The 22,810-nt window shown below is 38.5% G+C and overlaps 1 protein-coding gene across 3 annotated transcripts in view; it reads right to left on the bottom strand.

Annotated features, from left to right (window-relative positions):
* The window catches only part of LOC132818823 (phospholipid phosphatase-related protein type 5-like), a 135,412-nt gene that overhangs the window by 5,128 nt on the left and 107,474 nt on the right, over positions 1–22,810 (bottom strand). Inside the window, exons 5-6 of one of the 3 annotated variants that reach the window (XR_009645028.1) lie at positions 18,657–18,791; positions 11,473–11,783 (exon numbers count right to left, since the gene is read on the bottom strand). Coding sequence is in view for 2 of the 3 variants with exons in the window: in XM_060829940.1 (XP_060685923.1) it covers positions 11,730–11,783; positions 18,657–18,791 (189 nt within the window). In the remaining variant the exon portion in view is untranslated. Of the gene's footprint in view, positions 1–11,430; positions 11,784–18,656; positions 18,792–22,810 lie in introns of those variants that run through there. The other 2 variants (XM_060829940.1, XM_060829941.1) reach the window with 2 other exon arrangements.

Raw genomic sequence — 22,810 nt, 5'->3', positions numbered from 1 at the left:
GCTGGGAAATAGAGACAAGCCTTGGCCAAAAGTGATTGGTCAAAGACTCAGGAATAAGCATGTTGCAGAATCCAGACAGGCTGAAGCTACAGACAGACAGTACGCAATTGACTCAGCTGCAGACCACTCAATACACTTGAATTTGAATGGAACGGAATGAACTGGAATGTCATCTCCAGGACAATCGGAAACATCAAGTTGTTTACCAGACATAGGGGTACTTCACATCCTTATGTGGAGAGGGCCACCTGACCTATGTGCCCCTAACTCCTCCAGGAATGGATACCCAAGGACCACCCTACCATTGACATGTCAACGCCTGGTTGGGTCCAATCAATCAGGACGATTGAGCCCTGATCAATCTATTGCTGGACATCGAAGACTCTCCCAAAGGGTGCAAAGACTTCTATTGCTGCAACACTACCCTCAGGAGCAGTAACTCGAGCTCAACCACCGAGAAAAGAAGATACCTCTGGGACCACTGGGAGAAGATGACCAGACAAACATAGTCACAAGATATTTGATTAGATTATAGTGTAAATTGTTAGTTTATAGAATATTTTATTATAATATTAATTGTGTTAAGTAAACAAATATTTTCATTAATTATTATTGAGTCAACTCGCAGTGGTTTTGCTAGGTATAAGAGTTAAACACACTGTGTAGTAGGTGCAACACTATCTCCCTCCTCTCATCAACTTGCTGCACCCCCTCATCTACCTGGCACTCTTAACAACTGCCCTACCTGCACCCAAACCCCAACTTTCTCAAATCATCTTCCTCCCTATTCCGTTTTTCTTTACCCATCTGTCAATATACCCTCCCTTATACTGCCTCTTACCTGTCACCATCCCACTCACTCAGAGTGTGGGGTTTCCACACTGATCCTCTCTGCTCTTCTCTTTATGGATTTCTGGATTTGTCTGCACTGCTTCAAGTGAGAAGGCTGCTGGCCTAGAAAATCAGGGGGAGGACTCCTCCAAAGGAGTCCTCCAAATCTTATTCATTTTAGCCAAACAGGGTTTCCAATCCTGGCCATAATACCTGAAACTTAATCTCAACTTGTTTCATGAGTCATAATTTCACAGGACAGTCTTGTGACGCCGGGAAATCTTTCTCGACTTTATTTTTCCACGTAAGAGTACCAAATGATAATTGGTTCTGCATTGAAATATCTCTGTAAGCAGTCCTAATACTGTGTTAGGTTGGTTACAAACTGAGAATCAATCCTTTCCATTCACGTAGGACTGAACGGTGTTCACAAGGCCCAAACATAGCATAAGTTCTAGTTAAAAACAATAGTGATATGTACAGTCATGTTGTCAATTGGCTAATGACAAAAATGTTTAACTCATTGGCTCTGCTGAATAAAATTTGCCATGTCTTTGTTACAGTTGAGAGTGTGGTGCTGGGAAAGCACAGCAGGTCAGACAGCACCGGAGGAGCAGGAGAATTGACGTTTCGGGCATAAGCCCTTGATCAGGAATGCCCAAAACATTGATTCTTCTCCTCGGATGCAGCCTGACCAGCTGTGCTTTCCCACCAACACACTCTCAATCCTGATTGCCAGCATCTGCATGCAGTCCTCACTTTCTCCTAGATGTCTTGGTTACAGCTGGACTCAACTATTTCAATGCTCCTTTTGCTGGCTTCCTTCTTCCATCCTCTGTTAAACTTGAGATCACCCAAAGCTCTGCTCCCATGATCTAATTCTCACCAACTTCCCTTTCCCTCTTCGCCTGTGTCCTTGTGACCCACATTGACTCCATTCTGCAACAATTTGGTTTGAAAATTCTTATGTTCAAAACCCTACACAGTCTCATACCTCCACATCTCTGTAATATTCTCCCAGCCCAACATCAGATCCATTCGCTGTCAAAATAACTAGAAGTCTAATATTGCACTGTATTTATATGCAAGTGGTACAGCAATTGCAAGTGAGGTGCAGATACATGGTTAAATATCAATATCCAAAGTTTGCTGTCTGAGTTGCACCATTCCAGCAATATCTTTGAGTAAATGAAATGTTGCTGTCTGTCTTTCCAGTGACCTGTATTAAATGGCCTGAAGCCAAGTATTTGCTATGTATGTGGTAAATTCTCACAAAACCTCTGTCCAAAAGTTAGGTTTAATCACTTCAAACACAGTACACTTTTATTGATGCAACAGTTATTCATTACTGACCTCCCTGGTGCTAAAACTGAATGATTACATAGAAAAAGTTTCATTTCTTAAAGTTTTAATTAAAATTTTGCTTTTATGTTCCCTTTGTCCCTTTTTCTCTCAATGCAATATTTATTTGCATCTCTTTATTAAACTGATTTGAAATTCTCTCACTGATGTTTCTTTCTTAGCCTTTATGTGAATTTTGAAATGTTTCCACTTGATTGCCTAAAAATGTGGCCTATTCTTTCAGATCTCATTTGTCCATTGTTCCTCGAAGCACCATTTTCACCTGGCCTTTCACTAACTTATCAGGATAAAAAAAAATGAAATAACCTGCACATGCAATAGCAACTTTCATTCATGGCAAGTGCTTTTAGATGCAATGTAGTATGATAATGTGGATGATAATGTAGCTGGGCTTCCAAATAGCACTGCTCATCTTTGGTACATTTCAGTATTAGTAAATTGGAAAATTTATTACATATGGAGACCTTATAAATGGGAGAGACACATTTTTGATGATGTCTTACATTAAATTAAATTAATTCATCACTAATTATCAATATTCAACATTGATTATCAGAAGAAAAATACTTCCTCAATTCTAGCAGAGCTGAAACATGCTTCTTGTAAGTCTTATTCATTAAAATATGTGTACAAATCTTCTTATAAAACTGTCAAGATTAACTACTAATATTAAAAGGGTAAAAAATGAGGTCTGCAGATGCTGGAGATCAGAGCTGAAAATGTGTTGCTGGTTAAAGCACAGCAGGTTAGGCAGCATCCAAGGAATAGGAAATTCGACGTTTCGGGCATAAGCCCTTCATCAGGAATCAAGATGAAGGGCTTATGCCCGAAACGTCGAATTTCCTATTCCTTGGATGCTGCCTAACCTGCTGTACTAATATTAAAAGACAGCATTAGAACTGAAATTAAACTTAATTTCTTGCAACAATGCAATTCAATTATTTTAGATAGCTTACTTTGTGGAGGCCTGGAAAATGTCATTATTCCCACTACTAAATCTCAATTGGTACAATAAAAGGTCAGAAAAAGGGGTAAAAGATTTTATTTCTGTGGTAATATACATAAATCAGCAAGCTGATTGTCTATAAAACATTAACACTGTTCAGTTAAATGAAACAGATGATGTGCACTTTTTCAGTATGTAAATATCATTTTATTAACATCACAATGACTAACCTTTGTTAAATAACATTTTATAAATTGATTTATATATAAAATATGATAGCCATTTAGCAGTACAGAACTTGACTGTTGTTGAAAAAAGACATGTTCTTGACACTTTTCATCTTGCACTCAATGGTGAAAAGGTAGCATTTTTACTCTGTGACTTGATTTTTGATTTGACTTGATTTATTATTGTCACATGTACTGAGATACAGTGAAAAGTATTATATCGCATGCTAACCCAGACAAATCAAATCTTACATAAATACATCAGGTAGTCGAACACAATGCAGAATATAGTGTTACAGCTACAGAAAAGGTGCAGAGAAAAATCACCTCTAATATATGAGATCAATTCAGAAGTCTGATAACAGTGGGGAAGAAGCTCTTAATGGTGTTGGTATGTGTTTTGAAACATTTGCATCTTCTACCTGATGGAAGAGGGTGGACGTGAGTATAATTGGTGTGGGAGAGGTCTCTGTTTATTTTGACTGCTTTCCTGAGCCAGTGGGAAGTGTAGATGGAGTCAATGGGATGAAGGCTGGTTTTCCTGATGGGCTGGGCTGCATTTACAACTCTGCAATTTCTTACAGTCTTAGGCAGAATAGTTCCTGAGTGCTGGCAATGAATTCTGTTTAGTAGGAACATTGCAATGTAGAATGCACCAGTGAATGATGATAACTGTTAACTGCTAAGTTTTGTTTATATTTTAAACCAGGCATATCTGATGATTTGTCATGACATTGTCCTAAGAAATCAACCAGTGAACACCTATTAGCTATTCTGTTGTGTTTAAACAGGCACATGAGTGTGTATATATTCTCTCTCTGCAAAGAACAGGGCCCTATGGATTCATATATGTAGCTTCCAGTACATGCAAGTGTGCCATATTGTGGCCTTCAATATAGTTAGTCACAAACTCGCGATTTATCAGGATAAGTGCAAGATGAAAAGCTTCAACAAAAAGTATCTTTTCTTCAGCGGTATAAAATGTGACTTGTTTACATCAACTTTTTTGAAATGCACACAAAATATTTTGAATTACGTCATGAGCAAATCAGCAATGAGCTTTGTGGCATTATTAAATCTTTCAAAAACATACAAAAAGGGAAGTGAACGAATAAAGCAAAGCCTAAAGCACTTCACTGCACAGTATTCATTGTTCCAATGTAAAGAGTTTGTACAAATGGAATCAAAAAGTCCCTGTTAATTCCACCTCAACTCATACCGAATTCTTCTTATAAAATAATTCTGTAGGCTTAGATAATAAATTTGAAGATGTAAAATGCTAAAATACTACTATGGCTAATGTCAAAACCAACATTTTTTTACTGAATCATAGAATTATTGCGGTGCAGAAGGAGACCATTTGGCCCATTGCTTCTGCACAGGCTGTATGATCTAGTGCCAACCTCTGGCCTTTTCTCCATAGCGTTGCATTCACCATTACTATCCAAATAACCTTCCAATACCTCCTTGAATGCCTTCCTTCACCACATTTTCAGGCAGGGTATTCCATATCTCAACCACTCGTTATGTAAAAAAGTTTATTCTCACATCACCCTTGCTTCATTTGTACATCGCTTTATATCTGTAGCTTCTCATTCTTGTTTCTTTACAAGTAGGAACAGCTTCACCCTATCTATTCTGTCTAACCCACTCATGATTTTGAAAACCTCAATCAGATCTCCTCTTGCCCTTCTGGTCTCCAGGAAGAACAGTCCCAATTTCTTCAATCTATCCTCATAGCTGAAGTTTTCATGCCTCAAACCATTCTTTGAAATTGATTCTGCATAATCTCCAATGCATTCACAGCTTCTGTGTAACGTGATGCCACTATTGTACACAATATTCCAATTAAGGTCTAACAAGTGTCTTGCAGAAGTTTAACAATCACCCCATGCTCTTCTACTCATTACTTCGTTAATAAAGCTGAATGCACTGCATGCTTTATTTACTACTCTCTCTATCTGACTTCCATCTTCAATGGCATTCAGAAGAAACTGTTGAAGAGTATTGTTAAAGGTGAAATTCCATGCGACAATTGTAATATTTATAGGTTTTTAGATTTGTAAATAACTATAGATTATTAAAAAAATGCTTTTTAATCACCTGATTTCCTCAGCATAACTTGCAAAATAATCAAATACATGGTTGAAGCTGTGGCTCTCCTTCATGTTCTTGAAGGCTCTTATGGTTTATGATTAATCTTCAATGTTTGATTGTTTTGCTTCATTTCTCACTGATTGATTACTTCATTACTTGTTGACAATCAATGAATTGGGGATATTAATCATTCACTGCAATGACTAATAGCCTGGTTTGGATATCAGTCAGTGGTCAATTTTATAACTGGTCCTAAAATTGGTTTGCATTATCCAATCTAAATATTAATCTCAATTGTATCCATTTCAAGTGCTGAGGATGCATTTAGGTCAATTATAAAATTAGAGTAGTTTGATTCGAAAGATATTATGCATTTCTGTACATAAATTAATTGTAAATCACAATAATTCATCAGCTCAAGTCTTAGCTTCTGTAAGGCTATTAACTACCAACTCGTGTGGAATCTGTGCTGCATTGTGGAAACCCATCAGATAACATCAGTTTTTGATTGAATTAATGGATCTAGGGAAAACAGTTCCAATGTATCTTCAAAAATGGCTTTAACATAACATTTCTGCTGAACAATTTGAAGTTTTTTTCACAAAAGCGACCAATATTTCAAGGAACGAGAGAATTCCATTCTGTGAAATTATCAGTTTTGTTAAATGTTTTAAATTTTGACTGCAAAACTTGGTGTGTGGTTTATATAAATAGGTCTTAGTACTTCATGCTTTACATAATCAAAAGCAATCTTTGGGTTGCAAGAAACATTTTGAATGCAGTATCTTACATGTAGATGACAATTTAGGAAGTGCTATGCTCACATCTTTAAATTCCAGAGGATTTCAAAATTTGTAGTGATATAGCCAGCAAAGAATGTTATATCTACATAAGACAGTAGTTGTTTGAACAACATAAAAATGAGCATGATGGTATTTTAGTGGTTCAGGCACATTTTCATTGACATGACTAATTGTGAGTTACTTGCAACATTAATTGCCCTTGAGAAGGCGGTGGTGAGCTGCCCCCTTTTGAACCATTTCAGTTCATGTGGTCCAGGTACAGTCACAGTTCAGTTTTGAAGGGAGGTCCCAGATTTTAATCCCAGGACACTGAATTTCATCTTGGCAGGGAAAATCTCTGCCATGGCAAAAACACAGAGGTTAGGGTTTCTAAGTCTAGCCCTGAAATCAGCATCTCTCATTTTCTAAGTGGAAGGATTGTGGGCAGTCTTTAGTTTGGGCATCTGTGGGATGTGGGAGTCACTGACAGGGCCAGTATTTGTAGCCTTGAACTGAGTGTGCTGTTGGGCTGTTCCATTGGGCAGTAGAGGATAAACCACATTACTGTGCATTTGAAGTTGCATATAGACCAGATTGCTGGAATGATACCTGCAGCATAGGCCTACCTAGTCTTGAGCACCCAACAACCTGTTTCCGACCTGAATGTAACCAACGCCTCTTAACTGAGCTGGCTTCCTGGTGTGGCTCCAGTCAGTGAAATTATGGTTAAGCCTCCACAAACTTTAGGGGAAGGTCACCTTCCAAGTCCCTTCATATCTTGCTGCCATCCCAGCACCAAACCCCATCCAATCTCTAACAATTCCAGTCTGAGGAATGAATCTCTACATCTGTATAAATTACCTTTCAGTGTTAGAATGGTTGTAATGAACACTTTGACACTATTTAAAAGGGTGTTCAGATTGAAATGATCTTGCCCCAACATTTTTGTGGTGAACTTAGTTCATATCGAGCATTGAGGCTTCACACCATTCAATACAATTAAATAGCAAGTTAGATGGTGTGATAGCATTTTCACTTCACCAATATTCCAACAGGTAGCATACTAAATTGCACACCTATTCTCACTTGAAGTGGTTGTGCAATTTGAACATCAATAATTCAGCACCATTATGTTATTTTCAGAGACAGGAAATTCTGCATCAACATTAGTCATGGGAATTTGCTTCCATGCTTGAATTTGTCCAATTGCATTGTACCACTATTAAAAATCTTGAGCACAAATGTTCATCCAATTCCTCAGCTGGTCAAGTGGCTCACTCATACAACTACACATTTTCCCACACATCTCAGAAGTAAATGAGACTTGAAGCAAGGCTTCTTGGCTCAGAGATGAGGACATTATCACTGCACCCCAAGAGGGCCCTAATTATAGAGCTACAATTTTAAAAAAATTAACATATTTTTCTAATCAGTCAATTCAGAGATATTGTTACACATCCCTAAAGCAGGTTGGACTTGAACCTAGGCCTCCTGGCACATGGGTGGGGCACTATCACTGCATTCCAAGAGGACCCTTAATTAGAGAGCTACACTTCCTTTTTTCTAATCAGCATGTTCACACATGTAATTACACATCTCTGGAGCAGGTGGGATTTGAACTCCAACCTCTTGGCCCATGGATAGGGACACTACCACTGCACCACAAGCAGATCTAGCTAATCATAGAGCTACATCATGTTTACCTTAATTGAATTCAATAGGCAGGTAAGCTGGGCTAACAATTTACTGCTGAGCTGTGATGGTAAAATACATCTTATGTAGAGTCCCCAAGGCTAGGAATATAGTCAGTATTAAGTGGTGTGATCCTCACAAAGGAATTGTAGAAAAACATAACTAAATTTACCAAATCATTCCCAGGAAAGAAATTACCAACAAGTTTCACATTTTGCAACTTTTGCTTTAGTACAAATTAGAACCCATGCAACTTAAGCATGAATTAGCAGGCAAATAAAACTTCAAACAGAAAAGGTCAATTTCACTTGAAATATTTAATATAACAAATATACAGCCAGAGGCACTCGCATCACTCCTCACACAAATGCAGCACTTCATACTCCCCAGTTCCAATGACATTCTTTATTTGACAGTGTTCAACAGGAGTCTTTTCCAATAACATCCTTCCACTTTGAGTTTCACTAAGGGTGATTGTCATCTCCAAGGCACATTACTCTCTCTGTGTCTCTCTCAAGACAGAACAGTGCTGCCGTTGTAGGTTTCGAAAGTTTATTTTCAACTGAACAATAAATAACACCCTGGGTCATAGTTTGGTCTCTTCTGAGATAGCACCCAGATCTTCAGTATTTACAACCTATTCACAGACCTGTTCTGTTTTTGTTAAGTTACCTTATGCAGTAACTCCAAGGGCTTTTGTTTCTTTCCACTTTCGGACAATTAAAGAGAAAAACTGACCTTTTCCTGAAAATGATTTGTTTCTCACAAGAGTTCATATTTCTGTCTTTTTCTTTGTGTCTGCATCTGAGCTTTCATCCTGTACCTCCTTTGAATTATATTTTGTGTTTGACCACATAGTATCCATATGGTAACTTCTTTCCAAATGGTACTTCCAGGTCAAGGGTCACCAGGTGACATGGACCTCTTATTATCCAAGAAAGATACAATTGATTGCATTTGGTGCAAACAGATAAAAGTTATTTTCAAACATTCGTGAAAATAATTACAAATCCCACAGGCATATTTTTAAAATTACATTTTTTTTCTATCTTACTGCTTCTAGGTCATGGGTCATTACATTTTCAAGATTTAGAACACTGCATGTAAATTAATGGATTCACTGAAAGAAAGTGTAGACTTTTACAACACAGGAGATGGTCATTTGTATTCCAGCCTGAATGATAATTTACAATGATAAGTTACAACTTAATAATTTACACATTTTTATGTTTAATTTGTTGTTACAGTTATATAAAGGAGCTGGTGATTTAGCCACCTGTGCTGTGAAATTAAGCCATAGAATAATAATTTACAAATGCATACTTAACACAATCATCTGGAATTCATGTAAGAAATGATAATTCATTTAATTTAAACAAGTTAACTTCTCAATTAAATAGTGCAGATACAAATTTTGGACAAATGAGTTGTATTCATACGTTAGTATCCCAAGGCATAATTTCAAGAACTTAAATTATTCAGTGAACAGTCAAGATCTTTGATTCCAGTACCTATAAAAATTAGGACAATCCAACATTTCAAAGAAAAATCTATCATTAGTCAAAAATAAAAACAAGTGAAATCTTTAGAGAGTACTTATTGCTGCTGGGAGATGGTAGAAGGCGACCACTTAATGCGTTTGTGTGGCATCTTCTCTTTGTGCTATTTTAAAGGAGGCAATATCTCATCTAATACGAGAAGTGATCAAGAGTCCATGCTGGAGCTTGTGTTAACAGAGCACTGGAGCTTTCATAACACTAATGTGTGTAGCCTATTCATGTCAGCCTTTCTGTCATGAGGAAATGCACATGATGTGGATATAGTTTTCCACAAACATTTTAATGTTTTTTAATACTTTTTGGTCTATCTGTTTATCACTTTAACTTTGTTAGCTCTTGTGTCTGCCTTCCTCAGCACCTTATTCTTACTTGATATTTTTACAGTTATAAAAATAAATGATCACAAAATCCAATAATCTTCAAAAGTGTATTCTATTTTCTGCGTTTCTAATGCATTCACGGTCAAAGGTCTGCTCACTTTCTCCTCAGTCCGTCTCTCTGTGGTATAGCAGTTGGATGTTTCTGCATGAGTGCTGGATGCGAACTGACAGTTTCTTTTCCTTGCTATCTGCACCAGAGGCAGTTAGCACAACCATTTCATTAATAGGGAAGCATAGCTTTCCAAATGGCAAAGCTGAAGTGATTCGCAATGGGAGTGTCAATTGCTATCACTAGCCCCTGTGAAGCAATATCCAGTGTGAACCCAGGGATACATTTGCAGTTCAGGCATCAGCTGACCCCTCAAAAGGACACTCCAGAAGGTGTAGCTACTTCAGTCTGTCATGATTTCAGAGATGGTGAGAGAGACCACTGTGTGTTGTTAGTTACTGCATGAATTGATTCTTCCAGTGCAATGTGTTAATCCACTCTTCAGCTGTTATCATTTTCAATTTGAATCCAGTTTATGCACAATTTCTGTGAATTCCTACTTATTAAAATCACAGCCTATGTGTCCTCAGTGAAGCTTATATGCCTCTCACCTTTATTGCCATATGATAGAAAAAATATTTAATATCCATCTCAACCCTTTTCTATTTCTCTGTCAGGACTCAGTGAATGAGATCCTGCCTTAACAATGCTGTGATTCACTCAACAACCATGCTCCCTTCCCACCACTACCATCTGACCCTACTGACCCTTTAGTGCCTTTAAAAAGGGAAATTAAATAAAGCTGGGGAAAACAATGTAAAGTTGTTTCATTGCAATAATATTATTCTTGTAGAAAGATTAAAGGCTTGCGCACAGCTCAGAAGCTATAGTCACATTCTAGGGAGTCCTCTAATTGAAAGGAAAGAGGTGCCATTAATGATAATTTATTTAAACTATCTAGAGCTTTAGGGCTTTCCTGCTCTCACTGTAGCTAGCTGAACATATTAGGCATTGCTGATGTAGATCCGAGCTTCCATACCAATTCTTTCTGTCATATTATCAGCCCTGAACCAAAACAAGCAGGAATCATTTTCAATTTAACATTGCTTGTCCTGAGGATGGCATAAACATTTTAGCATTTTTCCAGTTGGTACAACAGAAAACCAGAGCACTGTTTCTTTTTATTTGACTCCCTGCTTGTAGATAAACAGAAACAGCTAGATGATACTCTTGATAAAACGGCAAACAGAGTTTCTCAAGAAGATATATGGCTACGATAAAGTTGTACGTTAAATTGCTTCCCTTTCATTCAGTAAAGTTCTTTTATGTTTGAATGTCACACTTGATTAGATAGACAAGAATGTGAAAAATCTCTGATGGAGCTTTTATTTTGTTGCTTTGTGTATATTCTGCTTACACAACTACATTACTCCAGAAGCTCTTAAAGTACATTGATTTTATACGTATGTCACATAGTTCATAGTTCTGAGCTTGACGGCAGCACTGAAAACAGATTGACCAGAAAAATAGGCGAGAAGTCCATTTAATTGGCACTTTGTCCACCAGTCTACCAGTGGCATACCATAGGTACTATCTACAGTACGTACTTGCAACACAACTTGCCAAGGTTTCTTCAACAGCGCTTCCTGAACTGTGACCTCCATGACTTCGAAGAACAATGGCAAATGATGCATGGTAACACCATCATCTTCAAGTTACACACATCCCGACATCAGAATTTATCATCATTCCTTCATTGTTGTTGGGTCACAATCCTGGAACTCGATACCTAACAGCACTGTTGGAACACCTTCACCAAATGGACTGGAGCAATTCAAGAAGATCCACCATCACCTTCTCAGTATCAACTAGGGATGGGTAATAAATGCTGGTCTTGCGATGTCAGTATCTTAAATGACTATAAAAAGAAAGATCTGTTCTAAATCATTCCTACCTGAAACCTAACATCTATTAATAGGTATGTCACCCAATTTGTACTTGCTATTTAGATATTTAGTGAATTAACTTTGACACATGCAAACATCATATGACCAGAACATCTTCTCCAAAGGTTGCTACTTTCAAAAATTTTGCTTATTATTGCAAAGAGATCATATTTTGTAAATAATTAGGCCTTTCCTATTGTACTCTGACTGTCAGGCACAGTTGAAAGTTCAGTTAGTGTAATCTCTAACAAGTGTTGTAGTCTATTATCTAGTCTTCTTCAGCAGAGAGGTGATAGATATAGAGAATTTAAATTGAAGCCCTTCATGAAAATCTCCAACAAAAGCTATTATAAAGCATTTCTATAAAATGTGATAAGTAGGTACATTTACTTGCACTTTTTGTATTTATACTGTCTTTATTTTAATATTCTCCCTAATATGCCAAAACCTTATTACAAATAATCTTAGTAGAGAAAATAAAAAGACAGTTAAGTAAGGTGTTTGACAAGGTTCCCCATGGGAGACTGATTAGCAAGGTTAGATTTCATGGAATATAGGGAGAACTAGCCATTTGGATATAGAACTGGCTCAAAGGTAGAAGACAGAGGATGGTGGAGGGTTGTTTTTCAGGCTGGAGGCCTGTGACCAGTGGAGTGCCACAAGGATCGACGCTGGGTCCTCTACTTTTTGTCATTTTACATAAATGATTTGGATGCGAGCATAAGAGGTACAGTTAGTAAGTTTGCAGATGACACCAATATTGGAGGTGTAGTGGACAGTGAAAAGGGTTACCTCACATTACAACAGGATCTGGACCAGATGTGGCAATGGGCTGAGAAGTGGCAAATGGAGTTTAATTCAGATAAATGTGAGGTGCTGCATTTTGGGAAAGCAAATCTTAGCAGGACTTATACACTTAATGGTAAGGTCCTAGGGAGTGTTGCTGAACAAAGGGACCTTGAAGTGCAGGTTCATAGTTACTTGAAAATGGAGTTGCAGGTAGATAGGATAGTAAAGGCAGCGTTTGGTATGTTTTCCTTTATTGATCAGAGTATTGAGTACAGGAGTTGGGAGGTCATGTTGCGGCTGTACAGGACATTGGTTAGGCCACTATTCTGATCTCCTTCCAATCAGAAAGATGTTGTGAAACTTGAAAGGATTCAGGAAAGATTTACAAGGATGTTGCCAGGGTTGGAGGATCTGAGCTACAGGGAGAGGCTGAACAGGCTGGGGCTGTTTTCCCTCGAGCATCGGAGGCTGAGGGGTGACCTTATAGAGGTTTACAAAATTATGAGGGGCATGGATAGGGTAAATAGGCAAAGTCTTTTCCCTGGGGTCAGGGAGTCCAGAACTAGAAGGCATAGGTTTAGGGTGAGAGGGGAAAGATATAAAAGAGACCTAAGGGGCAACCTTTTCATGCAGAGGGTGGTATGTGTATGGAATGAGCTGCCAGAAGATGTGGTGGAGGCTGGAAGGAATTGAAACATTTATCGAGGCATTTGGATGGGTATATGAATAGGAATAGTTTGAAGGGATATGGCCCAGGTGCTTGCAGATGGGTCTAGATTGGGTTGGGATATCTGGTCGGCATGAACAGATTGGACCAAATGGTTTGTTTCCATGCTGTACATCTCTATGACTCTATGACTCTAATTAAAAGAAAATAGTAACTCCCAAGCTGCCTTCTTTCCTTTGTTCTGGAATTGCATATCTGTTGTGGGATGACCACAGTTAGAAGCATTACAACAAATCAAGGTGTATGATTCAAATCCCATCATAGTAGTTGGCAGAATTTAATTCAGTAAATAAATCTGATATTAACAGTAATATCTCAGTAATAATGACCACTATCATCAATTTTTGTCAAACGTATATGGTTCACTAATGACAATAAGGAAATAAAATCTGCCATCCTTAGCTAGTCTGATCTATGTGTGGCTCCAGGTCCACATCAATTTGATTAACTCTTAACTATTTTTGGGTCGATGTTAACTGGATGGGCAGGATGGCTTGCTTTCATATTGTTGGGATTCTATGACTCTATGATTTTACGCCTCCAACAGCCCAGCAACCCACTCAGTTCAAGGGAATTAGGAATGGACAATAAATGTTGGCCTTACTAGCAGTGTTCCCCTCTATTTCCTTCTGTACTGACCTCCAAGGTCTGTCTGTGGCAGTGACTTTCAGAACCCAATGTTAATATTGTGCATGTTGTTAACACATCGATCGCTGAGCACGGACCCTCAGAGCAGCTGTGTGCGTGCACAGCTTAGAAGCAATGTTGCTCACCCCAGTGAGGTATACCAACCAAATATCCCAACCCAATCTAGTCCCACCTGCCAGCAGCCAGCCCATATCCCTCCAAACCCTTCCTATTCATATACCCATCTGGATGCCTTTTAAATGTTGCAACTGTACTAGCCTCCATCACTTCCTCCGCCAGCCCATTCCACACATGCACCACTCTCGGCGTGAAAACGTTGCCCCTTAGTTCTCTTTTACGTCTTTCCCTTCTCACCCTAAACCTATGCCCTCTAGTTCTGGACTCCCCCATCCCAGGGAAAATATCTTGTCTATTTACCCAATCCATGCCCCTCATGATTTTATAAATCTCTATAAGGTCACCCCTCAGCCTCCGACGCTCCAGGGAAAACAGCCCTAGGTTATTCACCCTCTCCCTATAGCTCAAATCCTCCAACCCTGACAACATCCTTGCAAATCTTTTCTCGACAATGCAATTTTGTCAGTGTGGCTTAGAAGCCAAGTCAAATAAGAAATATGACATGATATATTTACTTTGGCAAGCTGACAATTGTATTCTCTTAAATTAATTTATTATGTAAACATGATTTTAGGCTATTCAGACATCACAGTATAACACTAAATGTAATTTCCAACTGAAATCAACATCTCCTTTGTGCTTATTTTCATAGGCCTCCATAACAATACTCGCAATGTTTACTAAGGACTGGCTATAGAACATAGAACATACAACAGTACAGCACAGCACAGCCCTTCAACCCTCGATGTTGTGCCGACCTTTTATCCTACTCTAAGATCAAACTAACCAACATACCCTTCATTATACTGTCATCCATATGCCAATCCAAGAGTTGTTTAAATGTCCCTAATGTATCTGACTCCACTACTACCACTGGCAGTGCATTCCATGCACCCACCACTCTCTGTGTAAAGAACTAACCTCTGACATCACCCTTAAATCTTCCTCCAGTCACCTTAAAATTATGCCCCCTTGTGATAGCCATTTCTACCCTTGGAGAAAGTCTCTGACTATTCACTCTATCTATGCCTCTCATCATCTTGTACACCTCTAACAAGTCACCTCTTATCCTCTTCACTCCAATGAAAAAAGCCCTAGCTCCCTCAACCTTTCTTCATAAGACATGCCCTCCAGTCTAGGCAGGATCCTGGTAAATTTCCTCTGCACCCTCTCTAAAGTTTCCACGTTCTTCCTATAATGAGGTAACAAGAACTGAACACTATATTCCAATTGTAGTCTAAACAGGACTCTGCAGAGCTGCAGCATAACTTCACAGCTCTTAAACCCAATTCCCCCTGCTAGTGAACATCCAACAATATTGAAGAATGCCTAATAAAAATACCCAAAGAATTGCAGAACAAAGACAGAAATTTATGGATGAAGTCAGCAGGTCTGGCAGCATCTATGGAAAGAAAGCAGAGTTAATATTTCAGGTTTAATGATCCTTCTTCAGAGCTGTCTTTTGAAGACAGGAGTAAATAATAGATGGAGATGGTAGCCAGAAAGAGCAAGCATAGCATTAGAGTAGACAAAGGACTAGGTAGAGATCAGCCTGGGAAAATCAATCACTGTTAATGGGGAATATTAATAACTAACAATGGGCGACAGCCTATTAGATAACAAGGTCTGATGTGTGGGGGTTAGGGAAAGGACATGGGAGAATGAGTTCAAGCCCGAAATTATTGAACTTGGCATTGATCCTGAAGACTGCTGAGTCCTCAAGCAGAAAATGAGGTGCCGTTCTTCCAGCTTGTGCTGAGCTTTGCTAGAGCAAGTCTGAGACAGAGATGTTGACCAGGGAACAAGGTGGTGTGTTGAAGTGGTAGGCAACAGAAATTTCATGGTCATTTTTATTGACAGAACATAGGTCTCCTGCAAACTGGTCACCCAGTCTGTGTTTTTCTCCCCTGTGTAAAAGAGACCACATTGAGAGCAGCAAATGTAATAGACTGGATTGAGAAAAATGCAGGTGAATTGCTGCTGCAGCTGGAAGGGGTTCATCCTGTGAGGAAGGAGAAAGTAAATGGACAGCTGTTACCCCTTCTGTGATTGCAAGGGAAGATGGTGTGAAGGTGAAGGAGTGCATTGGGAGTAAAGGCAGAATGCTGCCAAGGGAGCGGAAGGAATATGCACCTGGTGGTGGCATCCCTCTGGTGGTGGCAGGAATGTCAGCTAATGATCCTTTGGATATGGATGTTGTGGAGACTTCTAAGTAAGTACCAGGGGCCTCTGTTGGTGTTGGGGTGGGAAGAGAGGTGTTGAGGGCCGAAGTAGGACTGAGGGCAGTGTCAACCACATATTGAGGAAAAGGTGGACATTTTGGAAATCCACTTGTCAAAATTGACATCGTCAGAACAGAGGTGATGGAGACGGAGAAACTGGGAGTATGGAATAGAGTCGACACAGGAAGCAAGGTGTGAAGATGCATAGTCAAGGTAACAGTGGGAGTTGATGATTTTGTAGTGGATATCGGTGACCAGCCTAATCCCAGAAATGGAAACAGAGATATCAAGGAAGTGAAGGAGTCAGACATGGACCAGATGAACGTGAGGGTAGGGTGGAAATTCAAAGCAAAAATTCCGGATGAGAGAGGGAAGCAGCACTGAATATTTCATCAATGTTCTGAAGAAAGCGTTCTGGAATAGGGCTGGAACAAAGAATGGTCTACACACCCCTAAAGAGACCCATGAGGGCCCATGAGGGTACCCATGCTCACACGTTTGATCTGAAGAAAGCGTGGAATTAATAGAGAAGTTGTTCAGGTTGAAGGTGAGTTCGGCCAGGCGGGAGCAGGGTGGTGGTGGATGGGGACAGTTCATGCCTTTTTTCCTGGGAGCCCTGAGACTATCCTGATGGGAGATGGATGTGTAAAGGGATTGTATATCTGTGGTAAAGCAGAGGCAGCTAGATCCCACAAACTGGAAATTCTGAAACTGACCTAAAGCGTCAGAGGAATTGTGAATATAAGTGGGAAGGGACTGGAAAAGAGGAGAAAGAATGGTTTCGAGATAGGAACTGATGGGTTCTGTGCGGTAGGAGCAGGCAGAAACAGAGGGTTTGCCCGGACAGTACTTTTTGTGGATTTTGCGAAGGTAGACACAGGCTGAGGGACTGTGAGCTTGGAGGTTGTGTGGAGGAGATCACCAGATACAATGAGAATTCTGACCTTTGTGGACACAATAGCCTAGAGTTCAATAGAGAGGTTATGATCTAGGGGAAGATGGGAGGAGATGTCCAAGAGCTGGTGCTCAGCCTCACAGAGTAGAGGTCAGACAACAACAGAACCACCCTTGTCTGGTGGCAAAGTCGGGATTCAGTCAGACAGTACTTCTCAAGAAGGATCCATGAACATGAAAAGTGAACTCTGCTTTCTCTCCACAGATACTGCCAGACCTATTCAGTGTCTCCAGCATTTTTTGTGTTAGAAGATTACAGAAGTATATGTAGAACAGCAAAAATGGACTGCAGAGAAATATGTTTTATCAAAACTTTTGCAAACCCTGTTGAAAAGCAAATCTCCATCTGAAAGGCCTTTCCTTTTTTTAATCCATTCACAGGATGAGGACATTATTGGCTAGGCCAGCATTATTGCCCATCCCTAATTGCCCAGAGGTAAGTTAAGAGTCAACCATTTTGCTGTAGATCTGGAGTCACCTATGGGCCAGACAAGGTAAGGATGGCAGTTTCCTTCACTAAAGGGCATATATAAACCAGATGGGGTTTTTTTTTCTAACAATTGACATTAAACTCTTAATTCCAGATTTTTATTGAATCTACATTCCACTATCTGACATAACGGGATTCAAACTTGGGTCCCAGGCCATTACCGAGGTCTCTGGATTAATATATGTGTTCCAATCAATTATATCACTGTCGATGAAAAACTATAAAAATGAACAAGCAGCAATGCCTTTTACTTGCTGGTTTGGTGAAATGAGAATATTTTGATGTACTCAGCTGTTTACCCTGTTTAATGATATCACTGTGGCTGGATATCTAGAGATCCTCTTGACTCGGCACCACCAGAACATCTCCTCCCTTATTGCTCAGGGAAAGATTCTGGATAAACTAGTTCCTGGATGAAGTGGGTGGCTCACACACAGCACACACAAGAAGATGTCAGCGTGAGGATCACAAGAAATTGCTTCTCAGACCCAATCTTAACATTTCGACTGAGTTGCAGGCTGTGCCTCCAAAGGCACCTCATCCATGTTGAAGGATTCAAATTCTGGAATGCCCATAGTTCTTTCTGAATACAGTTAAATGTCACCTCTTGCTGGAATGGCTACTCAAAGCTGAGATCTCATTCCATCTGAGGAAGGCTGATGCAGGAGCTACTGCTGAGTATCACTGAGGGAATTGAGGTTGTGAGCACATCTAAAGTTTTCAATAATAAGACTGCTGCCCTCCAAGACTAAATTATCAATCTGATTCTGAAAAAGTAAACACCTATTTAGGCAAAGTAAGAAAGCTTACTTAAAAAAAATTACCATTGTAAAAAATTTGTTCTCTTGTAAATGCATGTTCTAATTTAATTTGAAAAATGAATCTTCTAATAACATACCTGTACAGCACTTAATTTTCCTAATGGACTTTCCACATGTGGTAGAGTGATCAAAGGGATCTCCATCACGTTGGCAGGCTGTAGTTTTTCATTTATCGTATTTCTTCCCTTAAAGTTATGTACCACACATGCAACCTTTTCACATGTAAAATAAAAAAAAAGAAATGTAACAGTACAAATTGCAGCATTTGAGTTAAGAGATTAAATCTCTTAACTTTTTTTCTTACAAATACATCAAGTTCAAATTAAAGAAGGCCACCACTAATTTTACTTTAATTGTGAAAGATTGCTTTTAGCTGTCAATTATTTTTGCCTGCCTGTTGAAATTGTAATAGCAATGAACTATCTGTGTTCATCATCATTACTCCTTTGAAATTGACAATTTGTTGAGTTGGTACATGTGCAGTTAAGCACGGAACTACAAACATCATTGCAAAAGGTACTTTGTTTTTTTCAAAAGGTGCACTGTTGAAATCCCATCATACTGCCATCGGTCAAACATTGCTGAACTTTTAAGCTTTAAGCTGTTAAATTCTCATCCCTACAAAGAGCTTATGCCTTATTAATAAGTTGTAACTGAATGCTGATCAATGTACTAACTCATAACTCATAACTGTCACAAAACAAACTCTTTGGCCTTGAAAAATAAATGTTATATTTGTGCAAAATGATTTTTTAAAATTTCTGTTAATAATTCCAAAACATCTAACACTTTCAAAAGTTTATTGAAATATTTCAGTTTTTAAAATATGTGTTCCAATCAATTATATCACTGTCCATGAAAAGCTATAAAAATGAATAAGAACCAATGCCTCTTACTTGCTGGTTTGGTGCTATGAAATTATTTCAATGCATCCAGCTGTTTACCCTGTTAAATGATATCACTGTGGCTGGATGTCTGGAGATCCCCTTGACTTGGTACCAAATTCAAATTAACATTGGGAAATGCCACAGAGATCATTGTAGATTGATGGTGAGGTATTCAAAGGAAGTGTTCATGTAGCTGTGTAGTTGTAAACTTAACAATAGGTTCAGAAGTTATAAGGAGCATAGAAATGCAAGGTTAGCATTTGGCCCTCCTTGTACCAGTTTTACAAGCAGAGTACAAGATCAAAACAGATCTATTTTCAAAACTTTACCCCATAACCTAACCTGGAACACATACAAAACCACTTAGGACACAAATAGTGCTTAGACATCCTTGGCTGCTACATAGGACATGCCTTAAGTGCCTAATTCTTATTGCTTATTGCTTGATTAAGGACTCTCAGTGACTGAAGTTAGTTGGTATCTGAGCTGCTATATATTGTTCTGATGTGGTTTTTGCAGTCTAACAATTCTTGCTACTAAAATGTACATTTTTAAATAAAATGTTTTTCTTCCTATGGAACTGAGAAAAATGGGAGTGTCCCTCCCATTGCCACTTCATTCCCATGAGCTATGTAAATCCATGGTTATGCCCCTCCCCATTTGTTTTCAATTAAGAAAAAGGAGACTTAGAATGGTCTCTTTCCACACTCTGGGGATTCTATGGATTCTCTGGATAGGAAAAACCCATTCATCCCATATATATAAATTCTATCAGCATAATGGAAACATAGAGATTACCATACTTTTCTACATATTTAAAGTTTGCATTTATACAGTAACTGAATCAATAATTTATTCTTTAGGTATTTTAGAAGTGAATTTCATGGCAGGTTGAATATGTGCTTTGAACAGCTTTAAATGGAGAAAAAAAATTCTGTGATTGTTATTTTGACTAATGATTAATTTCAGATCCAATTAGAGGCATTGAGATTGCTTTTAATTTTGATTAAGTGATGAGACTATAACAAATTTGTATCAATAGATCACTTGCTGAATGAAATGCAAAATTAAAAGAGTGCTCGATTCAAACTTTTCTCCATGGACTATATTAAAGAATCATACATTTAGCTGATTTAATTCATTCATTTACTCTTCTTAAAATTTAACAAACAGGCTTATGTTTATGATATGGTTATGTTCATGCTCAAGCAAAACTCATTAGTTTTGTGAACTCTGATTTTCATTTTAGTGACCTTTTCTGTTTTACCAATGAGCAGCAGATAACTTAATGTATGGAGTGATCAGGTTTGATGATTATGTAGATGGGCCGCTAAGGTAAGTGGCATTACTATTGTAATCTCAGTGCTCATTCTTTAGTCTTTCAGAAAGAAGTTTGGTCCTCTTCAGCTTGAAACCCCTAGTTCATAGCTGTACCATAATACCAAGTATGTCAATAAAAAAAAATTACATTTGCAGGGAAGAATGACCATCAATACTTGAAGATCCCACATGAGACTATGATGAAACATTACAAAAATGGAAAAAATTGGACATACTTGGTAAACCTGGAAGCATCTGCTGATTTTCCCCACATTTTCTGATTCTGTTTCAGATTTTCATCATCCAGAGTACTTTGATCTTGTGCTAGTTTATTTTGTAATCATTTTTTAATTTGTAGTCATAATTTGTATAATGTAGAGTTTTGCATTCAAACTAACATTTCATGTTTAAATTCCAATACATTCGATGCAAAATTACCATTCAAAAGAAGGGGAGTTCCAGCATTTTGACCTAGTGATAGTGAATGAATGTCAACATGGGGCCAAAAGAGAAACTTCTGTTCTTTTACTTGTTTGACCTCCTGGAATCATGAAAATTGCAACACAGAAGGAGACTTGCCAGGGCAAGATCTAACCTAAGTTAAGTAATTTAACTTCCATGTGTCCTTTTATCATTTTCCTTTTTTTAAATGCCTATCCAATTCATTTTTAATTATTTGACCATTTCCTTCAACAGTCACTTGTTTTTTTCATTCATATGCCTTTATGATCATACATGTAAGAGAAGCTCTTCTAACTTGCCTTTTTGTTCTTATGAGGTTAAGTCTTTAACCCTTGTTATTGGTTCACTAGGCAGTGAAAACAATCTTTCACAGTTTAAGTTCATAAACCATTTTTATATCAATAATGTCAAAAATGACAGTAGCAAACTCAGCTTTGGCAATCCTGCAAAGTCTTCCTAGCTCACATCTGAGGACTTGTACCAAAAGTAGGAGAGTTGTTCCAAAGATTAATCAAGCAACAGCCTGATAAAGGTATGCTCACAAAAGCAGTGTCCTAGACATCACCATCGGCATCCCTGCGGTGAGTAATTCACCTCCCAACTCTTCTACACAAGCAGCATAAATCAAGTGTGTAATGGAGTACTCTCTCCTTGCCTGCATAAGTACAGCTCCAACACTTAAAAAAGTTCAATCCCATTCAGGACACAGCAGTCGACTTGATTGGCACAGCATCTTCCACTTTCAATATTCACCTCCTCCATCACCAATGCACAGTGGCTTCCTGATGAAGGGTTTATGTCTGAAATGTCAATTATCCCTCCTCAGATGCTGCCTGACCTGCTGTGCTTTTCCAGCACCACACTCTTGACTCTGATCTCCAGCATCTGCAGTTATCACTTTCTCAGTGGCTTCAGTACAAAGTTTCTACAAGATGCATCGCAGCAACTCATCAAGGTTCCTTCAACAGTGCATTCCAAGGTTGTGACCTCAATCCCATAGAAATACAATGAGGTACTACCACCTGCATTTTCCCACCAAACCCCACACACATCCTAACCTTGACACTATTCCTCACTCTAAACTATATTGGTATTCTTTCACTGTTGCTGGGTCAAAATCCTGGAACTCCATTCCCAATAGTGAATGTACCAACACCACATGAACTTACTACTTTGTCAAAGGCAATTCGCAATTAGGAATGGCCAATAAACGTTGACGCAAACTGTGATGCCCACTTCCCATGAATTGATTTTTGAAGATCCTCCTACACTTATTTGTTCAAATAAGAAAATCGCCATTATTATCAAACTCATGACTCTTATACCTATATGCAAATGACTGATATTACTGAAACACGAAAGAAGTTCAATGTGGATTCTGCCAATTCAAAAAATCTATTTGCCCCAACTGAGATCCCCACCACGTGTTTAATAGCGTTCCACTTTTTTATGTTATTCTTGATTTTAATGCAATGTTCTTCTGAATATTTATTTCTCACAATTAATTTTTAAATCCTCCTCTGATTTGACTATAGCATAGCATTCCCCTTTCTCTTTAAACT

Source organism: Hemiscyllium ocellatum, chromosome 9, assembly GCF_020745735.1.
Source record: "Hemiscyllium ocellatum isolate sHemOce1 chromosome 9, sHemOce1.pat.X.cur, whole genome shotgun sequence".
Taxonomy (NCBI): domain Eukaryota; kingdom Metazoa; phylum Chordata; class Chondrichthyes; order Orectolobiformes; family Hemiscylliidae; genus Hemiscyllium; species Hemiscyllium ocellatum.
The sequence above is the reverse complement of the archived record's forward strand: the minus strand, read 5'-3'. Positions and strand labels throughout refer to the sequence as shown.